The 21,969-nt window shown below is 42.8% G+C and overlaps 1 protein-coding gene across 3 annotated transcripts in view; it reads left to right on the forward strand.

The window, feature by feature from the left end:
* Positions 1-21,166, forward strand: part of GAREM1 (GRB2 associated regulator of MAPK1 subtype 1) — a 207,270-nt gene extending 186,104 nt beyond the window's left edge. For 2 of the 3 annotated variants that reach the window (XM_055323994.1, XM_055323996.1), the window contains exons 5-6: positions 14,213-14,379; positions 15,870-21,166. In XM_055323994.1, the coding sequence (XP_055179969.1) occupies positions 14,213-14,379; positions 15,870-16,767 (1,065 nt within the window). In that variant the 3' untranslated portion in view covers positions 16,768-21,166. The remainder of the gene's footprint in view (positions 1-14,212; positions 14,380-15,869) is intronic. The other variant, XM_055323995.1, reaches the window with a different exon arrangement.
* Positions 21,167-21,969: the final 803 nt, after the last annotated feature.

Consider the following 21,969-nt stretch of genomic DNA (forward strand, 5'->3'; position numbering starts at 1 on the left):
TTCGGGTTTTTAGACCTTGAGAGTTTATTTATTTATTTATTTTATTTATTTATTTATTTATTTATGATAGTCACAGAGAGAGAGAGAGAGGCAGAGACACAGGCAGAGGGAGAAGCAGGCTCCATGCACCGGGAGCCCGATGTGGGATTCGATCCCCGGTCTCCAGGATCGCGCCCTGGGCCAAAGGCAGGCACCAAACCACTGCGCCACCCATGGATCCCCCTTGAGAGTTTTTAATACGAGAGGTTTAAACCTGCCTTTTGCTGCTGCCTAGAGAACGGTGTACAATAGGGAGAAGAGGGCAGACAGTGGGGGACCAGAGAAGAGACACCGCAGTAAGGGAGGCATAAAATGATGATGCCCTGAACCGCAGCAATTGGTGGCAGTGGTTGGCAGGGAGAAATGAGCTGCTTCAGAACGACCCAACAGTACTTACTGATAAATTGGGTGTGGGTAGGGAAGAAAAGAGGGAAATCAAGGAAGACTCCTAGACTTTTATCCTGAGCAACAGAGCGGATATTAGTGCAGCTATGGCGGGGGGAGGGGGAGTGCAGACTGAAGGAAGAATAGATTTATTTGGGGGTTGCGGTGGGGAGAGGCATCAAGAAACATCAGCATCTTTCTTAACCCTTTCCTACTTCCCTGAAGTTATGTTGGGATCAAAGCATAGTAGGTGTGCCTGTGTACCTGGACACACACCAGAGCAGAATCTGAGCCACAGTGGTTCTGTTTAACACCTTAAACATAACTCAATCCAAGCTCCAGGGGCTTCTATCAAATCTTAATGTAAAAAGGTCAGTACAGGACAGGAGAAAAGGCCCTTTGTTTTGACCATGTTCTTTGATTGACAGGGACTCTGAACCTTTGCTCCTTGTTTTTAATCATTGCATTTCATTGTATCTGAATCGAAAAAGTGTTAGAGATACTGGGTATAGTTCTTTTCATTTATTTGGCAGTCTACTGCTGTGGTGGTTTTGTTTTTGTTTTTCTTTCTATCTCTAGCAGAATCTTAAAAAAAAAAAGTACACAAATCACAATAAATAGAATTCAGAACCAATCTCACTGAAGCACATTTAGGGGAAGGATGTCTCCATGTTCCCCTGTTCTCTGTGGAACCCTGCAGCTGTGCAGAATCCAGTTTCACAACCATGGAAAACTGGGTAGGATGCAAGAAACATGACCATCAATAATACCTGCACTCTGGACTCTGGTATCTTTCAGCTCTATAGGGAAGTTAACAGCTGAAATGAGATTACTGTCATATAAGTTAAAATGTGATGAACAATAGAAGAGAGGCACAATATGTGTGGGAATTCAGAAGAGAAAGAAACTTCTAGTTGGGTGATGTATGAGAGAAGTCTTCATGGAGATGAAGAAGGGCATTCCAGACACAATAGCATGAGCAAAGGTGTGGAAAGAAGCTATGACAGGTAAGGGAAAACAGGAAATTCTGTTGAGTCAGTAGAATCAGATGACTAGAATGTCTGAAGAGCAGTGATGGCTGTAAAGGCCAGAGCCAGGTCATGGATAGCTCTGAATGTCAGGCAGCACTTTCTGGCAGGCATCACGCTTAGCTGTCCATACAGGGCCCTCGTTGCTGCAGAATTTTCTGAGAGGGGACAACCCACCCCCACTCCTCCCCACCCCCACTGCGTGTTTGCTCTAGAACACAAGAACCCCCCCAAAGACTGCAGTCCTAGATTTTACCTTGCTCCTTGGAGGATCTTCCACAGACCTCAAAGCGTAAGCCCAGAGATCCCAGTACCCAGTAGGAACTGTGGAAAATTTCAGGGTTGGTATTTTTATTCATGTCAGAGGGTATTTCCCCAACCACTACTCTGCAAAAACCAGGTAAAAAGTAGGGGACACTTCTCTTCAAAAGTAAGCAGTGTTCAGGGTGTCTCAACTCAGCTATGTATTTGATGTGACTGGAAGCTTGAAACCCTGATCTTCAATATAACTGTGACCACATGACCTGTTTCTGTAGAACTTTGATCCTATTTGGCACATAGTGGGAACTCATGTTTGTTAAATGATTGATTGACTCATCCATGATAGTCATACCCAAAGTCATTATGTAACTAAGTCTAGAAATCGGAAGCTAACGCCACTTGTTTTTTCTGTGGCGTAATAAAAGATGAGTAAGAACATAAATATTAAGAGGCTCTATTCTTGACCTTGGTTCTAAAAAAAAAATCTGAGAGTTAAATTTGAGTGCAGAAGCAAACCTCACAGGAAAAGAAAAGATTTTGGTCTCCATTCTCAGATGTAATGTCTTTATAAGAGAGTCTTTTCAGAGCATGTCCAGTGTTTATAGAATGCCATAATCTTAAAAAAAAAAAAATTAAACCACCTGAAATCACTTAATTTACTTTAAAAATTAGGCATTTCAAATGAAGTCATATTTTTTATTTGGCTCTGTGACTATGAAATGAGTTTTCCATTTTTAGGAAGTATGTGGGATCCAGAGAACGTCATAATTGTTAGATGTGGCTTCAGCTTGTAATTTTCAAAAAGGAACTTTAATGGGGCATAAATTCAAGCGCTCCCACAGAATTAAATAAAACTTCTTTGGAAAGTTATACTGGAGTGAGTCCTGGGAGAAAGACATGCCATGTATCTGACAAACTACCCCGCCTGGTAATTAAAGATGATGATAAGCTTTCAAGGGAGACCTCCTCTGGGAAGGTGATAGCTCCCATCAGGTCTTCAGGGATAGAAGGTGCTGGAGCAATGAAATTGAGTCAAAGCAAGCATGTCATTCATAGTTAGGAAGCAGAGCTGGTAATGGGCCATCCATGACCCAGTCGTGTTAACCTCCAGGGGTACAGTGGTGCCATTGCATGTCCACCTGTCCCATTTCTTTTAATTCTTCTCTTCCTTCTTCACTTCCTACTTCAGTGTCCCAAGTTCTAACACATACTTGTGCTCCGTCTCCAGCAAATTTTGGTGGTCTTTGTTTCTTTCTATAACCGTGAGAGTCAGTCTTGCCTCTTCAGTGGTGACACTTACTGTGTTTCTGTGTTGTTCACAGGTCTGGCGTCATCTAGGTTGTGCTGTTCAGCACTTCCTCTCCGTGTCTTAAAGTGAAAAACTAAGTGATAAGGCCAAATAGAAAATCCTCAGTGGAGGAGTAATCCGTGTAACCCTGTTATCCTTTGTATTTCAGGGGGCTCTTCAGAATTCTGCTCCAGTCTTTGTGCATTTTTGTAAAGATTGTTTCTTAAAGTTTTGTTTAAAAAAACACTCTGCCACTTATTTCACCACAATAGGAGAGGCTATTCCCTTCCCAATAGGAATCTCCCAAGAGAAAGCAGGCATAGTTCCAAGCAGAAGAGGGAGGCAGCCACTTGTGTCCCTCAGAATTGTTGCAGGTGACCCCGAACTGGGGGAGCATGCCCAGCTCACTGAATGGTGATATTTTCACTTTTTAAAATTGTGCGAGGTGCTCTCAAATCATATTGACCAGACAGTCCTTCTCAAGCTGATTATCCTTTTGGTTCATATGTTTACTCTAAACATATCCTCTGCTTTGTAACATTATGGACCTCTGTCCATAATCTTAATTTTCTGGGTACTGGTTGATCCATAAAAAATAATTCCCAGATACACTCAACAGGTGACAGTCTTAAAGAGCTGTCTTTCCCACCCCATCCCCCAGCCCCTCTAGAAGATGCCATTTTGGAGAGCGATAATGGAAGACTTTATATTTCATAAAATTCTATAGTAGAGTGTTTGGAGTCCCAGACTGGCCTGGTATACACAGTGAATTACAAGCCATTATCAAAACTGCAGGATCACAACTCTTCTAAAACCATTTGTGCATCAGTAGCCAACCTGGGGACTCCAGAACCCAGGGATTAATATTCTCCTTTATCTTCAGGAACAGAAAAAAAAGTATATCCACTCATGCTTCATTGTTGACATTACAGCAATTCCTGAGGTTGATGAAAAGAAAATCATAAAAGGAACTAGATTGTGAGCCACTGGTTTAAACCAAGTATTACTGCCATATTGATGAAGGATTTGTTAACCATGGTGATAGAGATGCCCCATAGGCCCGGAGAAACTAGGTGCAGAGATTTGCTATAAGATGGATTGGTAGCATATTCATTGTATAAGGCTGAAAGTCCATCATAAATAAAGCTCCTGTAGTGGAACATGCTATGTTGGTTGGTGTTTGGGAAAAATAACACTTGCAGGGTGAATTTAATGCCACATTTGAATGGACCTAGTCCACTAGATGCTTGAAAAAAAAAAAGGACTGAGCTATACAGAAGTGAGTTGGAGTATCTGAATCTGTCTCAGGCTGAACAATTGGCGAGACAATGGGAGGAAATGCCAACTATCCCAGGAGTCTTCAATTCCCCTTCTCAGTGGAACTTAACTTGTAGCAGGGAGAGAAGTGATCTGCCTCCCTGTGTGAGAGGTAATTAGAGGCATATAACATCACGTTAAGAGACGTGGATATGAGGGGCCCCTGGGTGGTTCCGTTGGGTAAGCATCCAACTCTTGAACTCAGCTCAGGTCTTTACTTCAAGGACATGAGTTCAAGCCCAAGTTGGGTGCCATGCTGGGCGTGGAGCCTGCTTTACCAAAAAGAAAGAAAAGGAGCCATGGATATGAATCCTCCTCACTCTACTGCATAGTAGCTTCATACCTTTGGCAAAATACTTCACGTCCCTGAGTCAATTCCTGTGGGAGCTTCTTCATTACGTTGTTGTACTGTACAAGGTACTTGGCACTCTTCCCTGGCACTTGGTAAAAGTTCAATAAATAGTAGCCATAACTTAATATGGGACAGACTCCAATTTAGGGTCAGATGGAAAATGATTTTTTGGAGGCTTTTCCCTCAGTCCTTTTCTTAATGAGGTTATAAGGCCTCTTCAAAGAGTCGAGGAGACCAATGGAAACAGGCACATCTCCCTCCACAGCCCAGCACCCAGGCAGGGGCCATTTGTCCCCATCTTCCAAAAGCACATGTGATGGTTTAATTTTGGTGGTCTGTGAGATATTACAAAAACTCTATTGGATTTAAAAATAACAAAGTATTCTTTTCATGTGACTTTGAAAATATCCATTTGATAAGCTAAGAGTTCTATTATAGCTAGCTGGATTTGTACTCATCGAAGAGGTGCAAAAATGTTCAGTGTTCTGGACCCCAGTAATGTATAATCCTTAAATTAGGGATTTTGAGGAACGATAGAGTACCCGTGGAAAAGCACATCTGGCTCTAAGGCTTCAGACCCATGTCAAGAAACTGGAATTCCCAGACAAGGCTGTATAGAAACACTAAGGCTGAGAAGTTACCTCGGCAAATTCTGTTCCTCAGCATGGCTAGGCTAGGTCATGGTGTGACCAGGTGTCACCACCTGGAGGTGTCCACCCTACAGAATTAGGGACCTCACATGACTACCAGAGTTAGGAAAAAGCTACATAAAGATGTTTGTTTGTAAAAAACTAAGAGAAGTGGCTGTGAGAACCGCTTGGACTCGGAATTTTAATTTTATTTTGTCTTTGGGCTTTTGCCCTGTATCAAATGTTAACATTAGAAAAGGAATTAAAGGACAGATTTTCTTAAATAAATCTGACATATTAATATTCAGGTTTAGGTACTAAAAAGGTTACTCGGGAAGTGACTTTATTTTTTCAAAGTAATTGCTCTACAAAAAGATTCACTCAGGATTCCACTAATTAATGAGGTCTCCTAAGGCATTTGACATTTAATTAATTTTAATTATGACTTTTGAGGAGTACTCTGAAAGCAAGCCATACCTATGTTCCCATTTGTTAATTGAAACTAAATTATTATTGTGTTTTGGTAATTTTGAAACTAATTGCCTCGGTTTCATGTAGGTTATTTGTTTTTAAATGAAACCTTCTAAACCAAGAAATGTTTTTCTCCAGTGTCATTTGAGAGTCTTAGTGATTAGAATGTTAATAATGATAATATTCTGTGGATAGCTGTTATTTCAGATCTGCACTCTTGGGTACCATTTGCACAAAATCACATTAATGTGAAGATTATATACTATTTAAATATATCTATCATGTATTATACTCCTTGCTCAGAGAAGGGCTTTATTCTCTGCCCCGATAGCATATTCCTTCTTCTGAGCCCATAGAAGCACCCTAGAATTTAAACAAGTATTCTTTTCAGAACCACTTGCCCTTCTAGCCTCCCAGTGAGTGGCCTCTGCTTTGCCTCCCTCGCCCGAGGCTTGGAGATTGGAGGTCATTTGAAACCCAGGTCTGTCTTTAGGTCCTATCGTCAGTATATAAAACTGGAAAAAACAACAACAAAAAAAAAGGTATTCATCTAAGAATCAGGATTTTGACTGTAAATCACATCTGCCCTTGTGTAATTAATCACATAGAGTTTCATTTATTGCTATTTTGTCATTGTAAACTTTAATTTCTGTTTGGCTGAAAATATCCTGATGGGTATGTGACAGGGTTATGAACTCTTTGTATAAAAGCCTCTTTATAAATAAGATTTCTTAAGGCTGTAATGATTTTGTTATCTGGGAGAGGGAGTGTGGGAAGCAATGTAAAATACAGGGCAGAGGGCATGCAGTGAAGGCAAAGTTGCAAAGTTCAAGGAAGCGTGGTTACAAAACTCCTTTCTTTCAATTGCTTGACATTATCCTGAAGTTAGCTTTTTAGAGAAGAAAACTCACAGTACAGGTGAGTCTAATTGTAGATAAGCCCACTAACAGTAACTATATATTTTCTGAATCATTGTCAACAATGAAAGAAAATGATTCTTACCCCGCCTAAGTATACCAAAATCTCTTTGGTGACTGCCCACAATTCCAAGCAGCTGATCTTTGAGACAGAAGATTTTTACCCGCAGGCATGTGATGATACATTTTAAACCAAAGACAAGGGAAGTGTATGGCTTTGTCAGCAGGTGTCTCCAGATCCATTGCCATCTATTTAAAAACTGAGTACACTGTGATAAAATTGATTTTTTTCCTTCCAAAAAAGACGGCTACACAAAAAATGTCACAGTAAAGTGTTCCATTTACTTTTCTTAAGCAGTCCCTTTGGTCCAGTTAGTGAAAGAATATAAAAAGTGTTATTTCTTCCATAGAAGACAAGTAGAGAGTTCCAAGAAATATCATGCCAACCCTCCCTCCCATTCCTACCCTGCACTGTTTCATAAACACTTGGTGTGTCCTTGGTTTCTTGTATTCTTTGAATCCCTAAGAAGTGTCAGAGAAAGTTAATGTCACAGGAGAAAGAAATTAGATCATAGATAATGTATATAAAATGCTCCAGTTGTATGTAGCATTTGAATTTTGTCCTCTAAACAAGTATGTGTAACCTTGTTTCCAGCCATGCAATAATGAACTTTGTACTCTGAACAAATTCTCACGCATTACTTTTTAACATGTGGCTATTTAGGGAGAAGACCTTCTTGTCCATTTTTCACAGATGATTGGTCCTTTACACTGTGCTTGGTCCCACCCCAGCCAAACAGAGTTAGAGCTGAAGGGAGTGAGAGGGGAAAGGATTAAGTGCTGTTCCTGGAGTCAGGAAAGCAAGTTATACTTTGTGGGCAGTATTCTGAAAATAAATAAAACCATTCTATGATGTGTTGGATTTTGACCAAAGATTGCGGTTGGGTTTTGACTTTGTTGACCACCTTCACTTAGAAACACGAAGCTTTCCAAAGTCATTCATTGTGTTGGGTGTGTGCTCCATCTTTGTGCTAGCTGTTAGACAATAATTGACCACTAATTTCTTTTCTAGCTTCACAGTGGCCAGTGATGGAGTGGCCAAGGCAGAAAGCAATAGAAAAACGTCTGTTCTCTTCTCCATCTTCTTAAATGAAAGGAATGTGCAGGTCCTGGGAGTCAGTAAGCACCGGCCATCAGGTTGCGAATATGCGTGTACATCCCTGGGCACATTTTTAAAATTTTTCCTCCAAGCTTAGGAGGAAAAAAAACCATGCCTTCTTCAATCCACTCTCCCTTTCTATTAACTGCCCCTTCCCTTCCCTTCCCTTCTAGTCAGTATCTGTGAAAAGAGTGGTCCACCCTCTCAACCCCACCCTCACCTCTTAGTTCTACCTTTGACTCACTAGAATCTGTCTTCCAAGATTTTTTTTTTCATTCTGATTTCTTTTGTTGAGATCCCCAATGACCTGCTAACTCTCACATATGTTCCCAGACCTTTCCTGGCTTCCTGACATCCTACCATCCCTACACTGCCATTCTCCTGCTGTCCTCTCCTCCCTGAACTTCTTTGACACCATTCGTGCAGGGTTCTGCTGAGTGGTAAGATATAGTCACTTGTTTTCTCCTTCTTTGTCTCCTCTCCTGCCTATTTCTTAGGGGTTCAGCCTTCTTCACTTCTCATCTGAGGTCCCAGTGCCACCATCATGCAGACTCTGTTGATAGAACATCAGACTCAAACTCAGTATTTTCAAAACTGAACTTGGTTTCTCCCAAAATCTGCTCTTCCTTCTAAGTTTCTGTCTGGTTATGGCACCAGTACTTGCCTCATGGTTGAAATCCCCAGACCCAAGCATCACTTTGATGGGGTTTTTTTCATGCCTCTGTACCTTTTTCACACTCGTAATCCCTTTTTCGTGAAGATTTTCTCAGTAAGATTTCCTATGACTTTGTTCTTTTCCTGTCACCTTGAATAAATTAATGGTTCTACTAACCTTTGCTCTTACTTCCATTATTATAGGGCCAGTTTATATCTTGATTATATTTTTTGTCTCCCTTCTTCCCAACTAATTCCATGAGCTACTCACTTTTGTATACTCAACACTAGCTCAATGAGCATGTGATAGGCGCTCATATATATTTGAACAATCATTAGTAAAATGGAGTCAATGTAGTGTGTAGGAAACAAAAAAGGATGGCCATGTTCTTCAGTCAGTGGAAGTAGACAGTGGCTCCAATCTCAGCTCTTAGCCCCCAGACACCTTTCACAGCTTACCTTGAACCCTGATTATTAAATTAAGTCAGTTAGATGGCAATCCCTTGAATATACCTTGTAGACTAAAGAAAAGTGACTAGAAAGTGTTCTAGAAAGAGCAGAACTCACCATTTCCACCTTTCCATAAATTAGCTTTATATTTAGCCCTGGGATAGCAATCTGCTGCATGAACACTAAGGAGAGTTGTCTTAGTCTTGAGTAGTGGTATCTTACATTTGATAAGAATTTAGTTATTGAAGCTTTTATGAAAGGGCCCTGCTGTGAAGGAGCAAAGATGAGAGAATTGTACTGGAGGTGTAACTCCTGGAAAGAAAAGCTTGCTTGCTTGCTTGCTTGCTTGCTTGCTTGCTTGCTTTTAAATAAAGCATGCAAGTGGGGCGGGGGGGATGGGAAGAGGGAGAGAGAGAGAATCTCAAGCAGGTTCCCCGTTTAGGGCAGAGCCCACCTCAGGACCCGATCCCTGACCCTGAGATATCGACCCGAACTGAAATCAAGAGTTGGACGCTCAACCGACTAAGCCCACCCAGGCACCCCAGAAAGAATGGTCTTTAGACCAGAGAATTCATGAAGCAAGGCTCTGGGAACAGCAGAGTCAGCTCTCCCAGCTACCACCTGAGTCCACATCCTATTTATTGACCAGGAGCTTCTCCACAAACACCCAAACTACTCATAACCAGAAATTATCAACCAGTCACAGAATCATGCCTAATCTGCGACCCACAGTAACACCTGCCCCAAAATGACACCAGCCCCTCACTTAGGACCAGTCCAACACTGGAGGTTTACTGCTGATAATTCAGGTACCTCACCCTCCCTGAGCTGCATTGAAGAGGAAGAGAAGGACTCTAGTCCGCCAGCCATGGTGTACTCTGTAATATCCTCATTCAGAATAGTAATTATGCGGGGGGGGGGGGGGTTTGACATTTCCCAACTTAGAAATACCGTCCTTGTCATTTTCACACTCTAGCTATGTCAGGGTGGTGGTGGTAGAGTTGATGGTGGTTATATGTGCCACGTCTGCTGGTGCATTTTTCTCTAGATTGACACTAATATGAGGACACAAAAAAATTAACATGCAGCCCAAATGGTTTATCCATAACAATTTCCACATAAACATATAAAAGGCATTCTTATAGTATGTATTTTAAAATAAAAGTGCCTTTCTGTTATATTTTTCTGTGATATCTCCCCTAACCTCTACCTAGCATTCTGTGGGACATACTTGCACCAAAGGTGATAAATCCCCAAATTCTGGCATCCACAGGGCACCAATAACAATGATGGCAGTCCCTACCATTTTCCCCTTCAGGCTAATTGACTATACATGGAAAGTAAGTAAATATAAACCGTGTGAGCTGAGTTCAGAGCAGTGACATGCACTGGTGGCCACGTGCAGTGGTCCCAGGGTGAGCATGTAATGTTTGGGACTGGGCCCTAGGAAGCGGCATTTAGGAAGAGACAGTAAGAACCAGAGCAGGGAGGAGCAGACAAGGACAGGTGGGTTTGGGTGACACTGAATCTGCCTCTTGGGATGGGCCTGTGTTCACAGACAGGAGTGGTGGGAGAAATAACTAGAAAGATGGACTAAGATGGGATAATTTCTTGCAGCTACTAGAAATAGCTGCAAAGACTGTAGAAGGCTTCAGCGGGAAGCAGGAGAGGCTGGACTTTATCCAGCAATCAGAGGGCACCACTGGAGATGGGAAGTAACATGATGAAAGCCACATGCTGAGACTTTTAGAAGGAATCTGTTGAAAATGTAGTACTTACAAGTGAAATGGAATATAAGGGAGACTGGAAATAGAGTGACTGGCCATCAAGTCTTGGAAATTGCCTTATATTGTCAGATAAAATTCATTTCAAATATAACTACTCTCCTCTTGGATATACATGTCCCATGTTGAATCCAATCAAAAAGCAAAGAAAAGTCGAACAATTACTATTATAAGGGTGTAGGAGGTAGAAAGTAAGATGGCACAATAAACTCTCCCTGTCACTTCTAGATCCCAAAGTGTATATATTTCACCAAAGCATATAGTTTTTCCCATAAACTGCATGTGAGTTCTTTGGAGAATCTGCAGCAACGAGTTGAGGGGTGCCCGGCTGGCTCAGTCAATAGAGCATGCACCTCTTGATCTCAGGGTTGTGAGTTCAAGCCCCACGTTGGGTGTAGTGATTACTTTTTTTAAAATAAAATATTTTTTAAAAGAAAGAAAGTAAAGGACATAACAAGTTGAAAGTAACATGTTGAGAACAGGTAGTCTGCTGTGCTTGGCTCCAAGCAGCCCTAACACACCTGCTTGGGGGAGCACAAGCCATTCCTTTTATGCCTCCACAAAATTACACCTGAATTCTTCTCGTGGACCAGGTCCTTTAAAAGTCATTTTTTGGTTTTTGTTTTCAACTACCTTTTCTCCAAAATGGATTTCAAATCAGCCTCGTTCTTTCCACTGAACTCACAATGACACCCGAACAGCCCTCTCATCACAATGAAAGAGAACCTTCCTCTGGCCTTCTATTAGCATCTCTTCACTGAGTACACCCCATCTCCTAGGAACAAGAACCACACACACACACACACACACACACACACACACACACACACACAACAGAAGCTCACGCTCACGCATTTGCACACTTACTCCTTTCATGAGTCATGTGGCCACCCCAAACACTTCCTGTATGTATCTCAGACACACTTTGGAGTTTAGCTATAAATGCTCTAGTTAGCCTCAGCTCACCTCCTGGGGCCCTGTACCCTACAATACTTCTTTTTGCTACTTCTCTGCACTCCTCCTCTCATGTGGGAAACCTGTTGGAGAGCTGTTTAGGACTGCCCAGTTATGGAAGTAGGTGCCAGAACCAGCTCTAACTGATCTTGAGTGCCTGGGGTTAGTTACAAGAACAAGAAGGTACTTCCCATAGGTCAAGTTCAAGTACAGGTGGCTGCTTTTCTGCGTTCTAAGGCCTAATGTCAGTCAGTTCTTTTAAATTAGGATGTGTATTGTCATTGACGTCTCCGAGTATCATAATTGACATCTAGGTAAGTGAGCCCTAATGAAACGTCACAGTTAATGACTACTTCCAGAACTTAGGGATTTCTAAATCAAATTCAGCATTAACCATGTTTTCCCTGTCCTCTTCTCTAACCCAGTATTGAAAAGGGACTGTTCATTTTAAAAATTAAAAAGTTATACAACAGGCTCTTTACCTTATGTTTTCCATGGTTCCTGTTACCATAAACAGAATCAGGCCCGTGCATAATAAAGTGGCCCCCATCCATCCTAGATTCTATAGATATTCCCTCAGGAAGAAAAGAAACATAGTTGGCTACTGTACAGATCACTAACAAAAGGGAAGCTGACTCACTATTTTGGTTACTTATTTTGTAACCAGTATATACTCCAGAAAGCCAGCCAGTGGGGGTGACCAGGCCAGAGCTTTTCGGGGTCCTAACTGGTTATCAGCTCCTTAAGAAAAGAAGACCCCCCCCCCACAGTGGTGCAGGAGTCCCTGTGGCCCAGCTGAATGATCCTCCTCTCTCTCTCTTCCTTATCCAAACCCATGTCCTCCCAGATTTTCTTTCTTTTTTTTTTTAATTTATTTTTTAATTTTATTTATTTATTTATCCATGAGAGACACAGAGAGAGGCAGAGACAGAGGCAGAGGGAGAAGCAGGCTCCCTCCAGGGAGCCCGATGTGGGACTCTATCCCAGGACCCCAGGATCATGCCCTGGGCTGAAGGCAGACCCTGAACCACTGAGCCACCCAGTCATCCCCCAGATTTTCTTGCTGTAGTCATCCACTACTTCCTTTTTAAAAGCTCAAAAGGAGAAAGCTTACAGCTATTGGAGAAGAAAATCTGCTGCTCAGAATACTTTGGTTTAGCCTTAAGAGCTTTTCCAAATGAAACACTATCGCCTGTGGATCCCAGTAACCGGTCTGTGGGTCTGTGGATCCTCTGGGTGGGAGCAGTGATCCTCGGTGCTAAGAAGAAATGCAACAGATGAGACTTTTTAAATTGCTTCCATCATCTCACTTAGAGTTGAGGTTTGCATGGTCATGTGACTTTTCCTAACATCTGGTTTTTTCTGGCAAATGTCTTGGATCTAAGAAGCCAGTTAGAGGCCCAGTGTGCCATGTAGGTGGTAGAGGATGCAATGTCACGTGAACCTATTTTATTGGCTCTTAAGCAAACCCAATACCAAAGCTAATGGAAGCTGGCTGTTTCATTGTCTTCATTACCCCAGAGCTGCTGGGTCAGAAGGAAGTTGAAGGCAAAGGTGAGAAAAGTGTTTGGAACATGGCCTAAAAGCAGGCAAGGACCTTTTTGATGACATCCAAATTGGCTATTTTTACCTGTGTGGCTTAGGGTAGACTAGCAGAACCAGGTATAAACTGCCCCCTGCTGCCTGACATGGAGAAGTACATTTTGAAATGTCCACTTCATTAAAAAGAATCCTATTCTTGAATGCCTCTGTGAATGGAAGACAAACAGGGGATGGATACCAGCCCACAGACTCATGCAAGCCATGGACATCACAGGTCCCCTGATCCTCTCCAAGGTGAAGCTGAAGGAAGTTAGACTCTGCTCTCATGGAAAGTACTGCATTTGGGGCCTGCAGCCTCGCTCCGCAGAGTGTGGCCTGTAGTCCAGCAGCATCGGTGGCACTTGCGAGCTTGTTAGAAATGCAGGTTCTGCCCCCCCACCCTAGTTCTACCGAGTCAGACTTGCACGTCGACAGGATACACACTTCTGAGTGAGAATCCCTGCGCGTAACTCCAGAAGGTGCTTCAACCCTGGAGGAGAGCCTCCAGTCCCTAAGGTTTGAATCAAACCGAGTTCAGTTTGAACAGGGAATAAACAATCCAGCAGAAGAATCAGATCCTCTGGATCCTCTGTTTAGACTGCGAGTGCCTTCCGCCCTTATTCTCTCAATCCTTCCCGTTCTAGGCAGCTCGCACCTCGCTAGCCCTCTAACTCGCTGTAGCTCATGTTACTGGCGGTCGGTTGGCGGCAGCGGGCATCTGCCAAGCGGTCTCCCTGAAAATCTGTCTGTCCTGGCGAGTAGTCGAGCCTGCTGTCCGGCAGCATCTGTCTGTCTGTCCTCCTGGTTGGCTGCCGTCTTCTCCCTCCCTCGCTCCCTCTGCCCCTGTGGTGGCTGTTTAGGGGGAGCCTCCTGACCCTGCAGATCCCCCCTCCCGGCGGCATTGTCAGTGTGTTGCTAACCCAGAGTGTTCTTTTCCGCGCCAGGTCAGGGAAGAGTGCCGGCTCCTGAACGCCCCTCCTGTTCCACCCCGAAGCGCAAAGCCTTTGTCCACAAGCCCCTCGGTCCCTCCTCGCACAGCCAAGCCAGCGCGGCCGCAGACTCGCTCTCCCAGCCCCACCTTGTCCTACTATTCTTCAGGGCTGCACGACATGTAAGTCTTAACGCCAGGGTCCCCTCGGCCCGGTCACCTCGGCCGCCAGCTCACCCCTTGCCAACGGGTTCAGGATAGCCATCGCCTAGGCAGGAGGAGGGAGAGGAGATGTGCCCTAGAAGCAAAAGAACGTCCCTGGAAAAGCAGGACGGGGCCCCTGTTGGTTTCAAGTTGGGGGGAAGAGCCAGGACCCTAGGAAGACCAGCAACCACAGCCTGTGGGAGAGGCTCCCGGATCAGCGAGAAAGGCCCACTGGACTCTCGTAGGAGCGAGCCACGGAGGGCCACCAGTTCTTGCAAACCCGCATCTAGTTCTTTCCACCCCGACCTCAGCAGACAGATACCACCTTCAGCCAGGGCCTAGGGTTGGAAAGGTCCTGTTGGCTCTGCTCCACCCCGTAGGGAATCCCTTCTTGACTACGGCGGTCTGGTAGCCATTCGCTTCTGTCTGGATCCTTCCAATGCTGTGAGCTCCATCTTTCACAGTGCAGCTCATTCTATCATTGGCAAACGCCACTGGTTTTTTTTTTTTTTTTTTTTGGTTGTTTTTTGTTTTTTGGTGTATCTGTCTCCATGTAACTTTCCACTGTTTCTTACATCTAGAGAAACAAAAAATAGATCCTCCCTGCTTCTCTTTGTCAGCCTGTGAAAAATTTGAAGTCAGCTAAGATGTGAGTCTTCTCTTCTCCAAAGAGACTGCCTCAGCTGTGCCAGCTGTTTCTCCTGGCATCGCTGCCTGATCCCTCATCAGCCTGGTCTCCCACCTCTGAGCACACTCTGGCTTCACCGTCACTCTTAACATAGTCCCCCCCCACCCCCCAGCCCCTGGCTGAATGCACTGCTCCGCCTATGGTCTTCACCGTTTAAAATAGCTCTCTTTTACGCTTATCTTGTGTTCTCTGGACATTTAAATCCTCATGTTAGTTTTACTCAGTTGTATAGAAACCAAGGCAAGCATCCTGTCTGAAGCATTTCTTATCACCTCAGACTTGTGGATGGAACGAGTTATAGGTGGTGGTACTGTGGTCTTGTCACATAGCATAAGGATGACAGGCATGAGGCACCACCCCTTGGCAGCTCTTGAGCCACCCTTTCCCACTGCAGATGCTACTTATCATTCACACTACCTGGGGGTAAGGACCCTAGACATGGCTTAAGAATTTTTCTCATCGTAAAGATCCAGGCACCCACTGACAGTGAGTTTCTTATCCATTAAAAAAAATTATATATTTGCCATCTCTCCTAGAATATTTTAAATCGTTATAATTCATATCTGTCATTACCAATGTATTTTAGTAACTTAAAGATTTTAAAAAAAAAAAAAAAACCCAGTAGAGTTAACAGGTATTTTATGGAATTCACGATAAGAAATACTGCATTTTTCTCCCTAACCATCTTTTTCTACTCAGAAGTGACATCTGTGGAATAAAGAAAGGCTTGATATTTGGCTTTCACTTTTTACTCACCTCCCTCTCTGTGTTTGCTTTTAAGCAGCGTTCCTAAAAGTGACACTAGTCCTTCTGAAAGTGCTCCTGTGTCCTGCTATCCGTGTAACCGAGGGAAAACGGATGCTGTGGACCTGAAGTCCCCGATGGGAAGTCCTTCGGCTGAAACTCTCTCATCCAGGCTCTCGTGGCCCAACCATTATTCGGGAGCGTCGGAGAGCCAGACCAGGAGCGACTTCCTGCTAGGTCCAAGCAGGAGTTACAGTTACCCCAGACAGAAGACGCCAGGCACACCAAAGAGAAACTGTCCAGTCCCCTTTGATTTGGACGGCCACGAGCTCTCGGCCAGTCCCCCCGGCTCCGCCACTTCGGAATTCGGTGGCAGCGTCTCCGCCTGTCCCAAGTCAGCCAGCTACTCTGTGGAGAGCACAGATGAGAAAACTCTGGCAGCTGACACAACGAAGCAGAGTATTTCGTGCCCTGCCTTACCCCCCAGGGCTCCAAAACCAGTGGAAGAGAAAGCCGCCTCGGACACTTCTCCTTTGCCTCTGAAAATTGATGGTGCTGAGGAAGACCCCAAGTCTGGGTCACCAGACCTCTCTGAGGACCAGTACTTTGTTAAAAAGGGCATGCAGGACATCTTCTCCGTCCCCTACCCTTTCTCATCTCCGCTCCACCTCCAGCTGGCCCCCAGGTCCTGTGGTGATGGCTCCCCGTGGCAGCCGCCCGCTGACCTGTCGGGACTCTCCATAGAAGAAGTGTCCAAGTCGTTACGGTTTATTGGTTTGTCTGAAGATGTCATATCGTTCTTTGTTACTGAAAAGATTGATGGGAATTTGCTCGTTCAGCTGACCGAAGAAATCCTCTCCGAGGATTTCAAATTGAGCAAACTGCAGGTGAAGAAAATCATGCAATTCATTAATGGCTGGAGGCCCAAGATATAGCCAAATAACCCCAGCTAGCAGTGAACAAAACTGACAGATTGGTGTGCTAGGAAGGGTGGGCTGGGACACAATTCCATGTTTTTTGCACTAAAAACCTTCTCTGTAAATAGGGATAAGAGAAACTCTTACTATGCAGATAACGTTTTTGAATGGTGAACAGGCTATTTTGTACATCAATAAAAATGCTGTACAGAACACTTAGAGGTGTGCCTTGTACATCACTCAACACTCAACAGCTGCTAAAAGACAAAAGGCATGTTCAGAGAAATAATTCTTACCCAAGTAGGTTTATGTGAGAAGGTATGATATTTATTACAAAATAGCCAAAGCTGAAAACCCTAAGAATAAAAAAAAAAAAAAACAAAAAAAACAAACAAACAAAACTTTTTGAACAACAGTTCTCTCCTTTGGGGGAATCAACTTTAGACAATTAACTATTCTGTGCTCTGTCGTTTGGATTGCTCAGTGCTAATTGTTTTATTCTTGTGCCTGAAAATGTTAGTGATATGAAATGACACTTTACTGTTTGTTATGTGCTTGGTGGGGATCTATTCATCAAAAGGCATTTTCCATGAGTCACATGTTGATAGAGGGTATACAAAATAATACAAATCATAACCACAATAATTTCTCTGTAACTGCTGCTAATTTTATTGAGCAGTGGAAAGAAAAAAAAAAAAAGCCCAGAACATCTACATATATGTGTGTATATATATACACAATACAAACATAGGTTTTAAACATAATTATTAGTCTGATATTTTAGATAACATCTGTTCACTTTGAAAGATCCATTGAGGTTTGGGGCCGTTAACTAAGTTGACTCTCTTAGGAGGAGTGAACAGAATGATTCCAAAGATTCTCAGAACCCTTTCCCTCAAAACTCGGTCTTTACTTGGCCTCATCACTGAAAGCTTGGAAGAAATCAGTAGAGTCTATATTGAAGAATTAAATTTGATTGTAAGCCATGGGCGGTGGTTTGCATATAATACTCGCATGCCGATGTCTGGGGAAAATGATAGTTTCTTGTCAAAGGAGAATTCATCTCCGATTTAAGGGTCTTATTTTCCCGGTGTCTAACAGTGACAGATCTGAAGGGTTTAGGTATTCTCCACATGCTTGTGCTTCAAGAGAGCTCAGAAATCAGGTTTACGAACTTCATCTTTTGAGTAATTTTTAAAAGTATCAGTAAATACACTTGGTTAGTTCATAGCCTCTTCTTTCCTCTCTTCCAAAGAAAATACATCATTACTGTACTTTTATTCCAAGAATTCCAGGATGTTATTCTGACCATTTTTGCCAAATGTGATTAAATATTCCAAAATATAATGGCCTCATCATCATTTTTGACTTTTTGAACAAATGTAAATCCTAGAAAAGTTCTAGCATAGTTCTAGAAAAGTTCTGAGCAAGTCGTCAGCATAGCCCTACCTCCGCCCGGTCTGATTCTGGATGTGCAGACATCTGTGATACGTCAGCCAACCAGGTGCCAAGATGACTTGCAGGATTGGCTTCTATCTTATTATCCACTCTTCCCGCTGACCTGAATAAATAACTACAAAGACAAGACCCACGATAATGCAGCATGCGATATGCAATATGACTTTATTTCTTGGCATTATAGATGTTCTTAATCCATCTCATGGTTTAGAATTGAGGTGAATTGATACCTCTTCTCATTTTCCATCTTAAATCTTCCTTTTTTTTTAAAAAAAAAAAAAGGCATTTTTTTTCCCTTCACACATCTCCCAAAATGTAAATATTCTAGGTAAAATGTATCCCATAAGGACAATATCCTATCAAATTTGTCAAACTGGAGCACCCCTTCAGAAATAACTGAAAAACCTATGTAGAACTTTCCAGTACTGCACTCACATGACATGAGACACCCCCCCCCCCAGTGACTTTCATGTTTAGAAAACATCTTTCTGTGTGAGCAACCACTTCCGTAGCAACATTAACCTCTCAGCACTTTCTTTTAAAATAAAAACAGACAGGAGGCAGTTGAGAAGCTGTACGTTTTCCTTTAGCAAATCCTTGCTGAGTCTGCTTTTAGGCACCTGACCCTTGGTCACAAGTCTCAAATTCAGGCAGGAGGGATGGAGTGGGTTTGGGCTTACTATGAAGGTTGCCCCACATAAACAGCTGATTCCTTGTATGTTTCTCTTTTCTTTTTGTTTTTTCTTTTGCAAAATCTTGACACAAATAGTTTCTGATTTTTGTCCTGGCGTGTTTATATCCAGTTTGTATTGGTGGCAATGTAGAGACTTCCTGGGGGCAGGCACTATATATGGCCTTTGGGTCATGTATTCAAATTTGTTGAGCATCTTTCATTGCCAGGCACTATGCTGGTATGACTCAACAATGCTGGGGGGGAAAATCCTCTTGGAGCTCATAATGTTTATATTTAAAATCACAGTTGCTGAGACTGCATATGTGTGAGTAAGAGAGACATGAAATCTTCTGGGCAGTTGGATGTATGGAGAGTTAAGTGTGTTGGGTCTTTAAAGAATACAGATGGAGGAAATGGCAGCCTCTATTAAAAGGAGTAAAAAAAAAGTAAACACCACGTGACCGTTAAAACTTGGAATATGTTGGAGGCAGAAAGGATCTCGGACTCCCACTAGCTAAGTGTTCTCTTTTACTGATTGGGAATGTTTTTAACTGTGATAACTATCTTCTGGCATCTCTAACAGCACCGATAAGTGTAGTTGCTGTTGCTGAGCTGAACACTTGTCTGTAGAGGACCTTGGCACCCTCACTAGACAAAGCAGGCGTCGCCAGAGGGAATCAATCGTGGCAAGAAACACGGTGCGGGGGGTAGGGAGGAACCGGCCTTCTGCTTCCCAGAGCTGCAGTGTCGCGGTGGGAAACGACCTGTAGAGATCCCCAGAAGCAGAACCTGTTCTAGCCAACCAGGCCAAGACCGAGCACGTCTTCTGGCAGGTGCCCTGCAGTGACCTCAAAAGTTAAATGGGCTTGGGGGAAAGTGTCTGTTTAAACAGGACCCTTCTTGGGGTTTAAATTCATGGCCCCATCGGAAAAGAAAATCAGCAATAAGCCAAATCAAGCAGCTAAAGTGTAAAATACGGACCTGACTCACGCTGGAAGGGAGAGCTCCCACACTCCCAGACTGATTCTTTCTCGGAATCTTGTAAGTGCCGGCACGTTCTCCTTGAAGTTGAGCTGCTCAACTTTATGAACTGTGAAATTTATATTTATACTCTTTCAACCCACATATACCATTCAAGTTTATGAAGTTGCAGCAAGCTGCCCATTCAACTAAATTGCTGTGTTTATTCTTGTCTCTTGTAGAAATAAAACAATCTTACGGGAAACTGTTATGACAATCCATTCCAAATGTTTTCAGACACATGCATAAACACCCTCTGCTCACATTCCAGAACCACCTGCACATCATCCATACAGCTCCTTGGGAAGTTCAGGGGGTGGGTGTGGATGGATAGAGGGTCCTTCATTTTCCAAACACTTTGTGTAACAAGTCACTACTCACCATGCCTAGAGGGTATAAAATCAACATTTTGAATGACAAACTGGAAAACAAAATAGTTCTCCAAAGCACCTCGTGAACCATTCAAAGGAAATTTCAACATCAGTCCCCCAGAAAAGTTAAATCTGCTGTTGGACACACGAGACTTACAGAAGCTATGACTGTTCTGTCAATTACCACTCTTTTCCTAGTAATATAAAGGCAATGGGCTGCTAGGGCAAGAAAAGTAAAATGCCCAGAGTGCAAATGATGGAAAGTAGGATTTTTGTGCTGTGGGGTTGTAATATTGTGGAATTCTCATGGCCACTTCTTGTCAAGTCACATTGCAGTTTAGTCTTTAAAACTTGGTGTTCTAAAAAAATTTATCTCATTGTGAAAACCAGAAACAAGGGGTAAACGTGATTTTACTTAAAACTGTGTACAAATACCTTCTGTAATTTTGCTGCTCTGTCTAATTTTTAGGCTATGAATTTTGTAATGAGCTTGTCAGATTACAAATTTCTTTTGTTTACAATCTCATGTAGTAGGGCTCAGATAATTTCTTAGCTATCAACCTCTTCTCCCATTTTCATATTAAGTTCCGTTTAAAACATTGTTTAAGCTCAGCCTAAAAAGAGAACTCAATTAAAAATCGGGGGAGTTTTCCTTGATTTAAATGGAAATGGTATATTCTTTTCAAAGAATTTTGTAACCATCTTTATAGTTTCTTTGCTTAGAAAACTGGGGGTGTTTGTTAACTGCCAGTTAACAGTTGCATTACTTTCCAGAGCATTACCTAATGGGCCCAATGTGTACCTCAAGATAAACATGGTATGTTATGTCTAAAAAAATTCATTGTTGATTTAAATGGTTCCGAAATGTCTATAAATAAAGAAAATTTAAAAGTTACTCCTCTTGCAGTTCCTCAGTGAGTCGACCTAGTACATAATTTTCTAGAACTCTCTTCCCCATCTTCATGAAGGAGATGAGAACACATCTGAAGGGATTCTTAATGCCACAAGCCCATTCCGTACTAAGAGATTGAAGGCAATGGCTGTTGTACAGAGGAGAAGCTGGAAACCAGGTCACCTGATGGCATTTAAAGAAAATCCAGTACCTGTGTGGACAGGAGTTAAAAGACAAATACAGATGAACTGGTGAGCTTTAAAAAAAAAAAGAAGAAGAAGCCATGTTTGTGTGGGGAAAAGAAATAATATGCATTCCTATCTTTTTAGCTTATACTCGGCTGAATTTATATAATTACAATCAGCATGAGCAGTGAGAGAAATGGCTAGGGGTACTAGAGAAAGTCCTGAGTATTCAGCTTGCTGTGACATCCACCAGTGAGTTATCCGGAGAAGCTGGTGAATGGCAAGTGGAGGTTGTTTCAGAGAGCTTCTGTTTTACTCAAAATAGCATGAGCTTCAAATCATTTTATTGAGAGGCTTTGGGGAGGGTCGAGGGGCTAAGAGGACAAAAGGAACCCACATCCTGGGCCTGACAGGTCTTCTCCAGCTTCACAGCCCCCGCAAAGTCTTCCTGACTTCGTTTCCCAGACAAAAACCTTCTCAAATCATCTAATATTTAAGCCTTCAAGCCTCTGTCCTATTTCACAGAGACAAAACTTGTGACTATATCCAAGGTGGCCATTTTCCTGGATTTCAGGGACATGCACTGGAAGACCCTATAGGATGGGGTTGGCTAAAACACAA

Source organism: Nyctereutes procyonoides, unplaced genomic scaffold (genome assembly GCF_905146905.1).
Source record: "Nyctereutes procyonoides isolate TBG_1078 unplaced genomic scaffold, NYPRO_anot_genome, whole genome shotgun sequence".
Taxonomy (NCBI): Eukaryota; Metazoa; Chordata; class Mammalia; order Carnivora; family Canidae; genus Nyctereutes; species Nyctereutes procyonoides.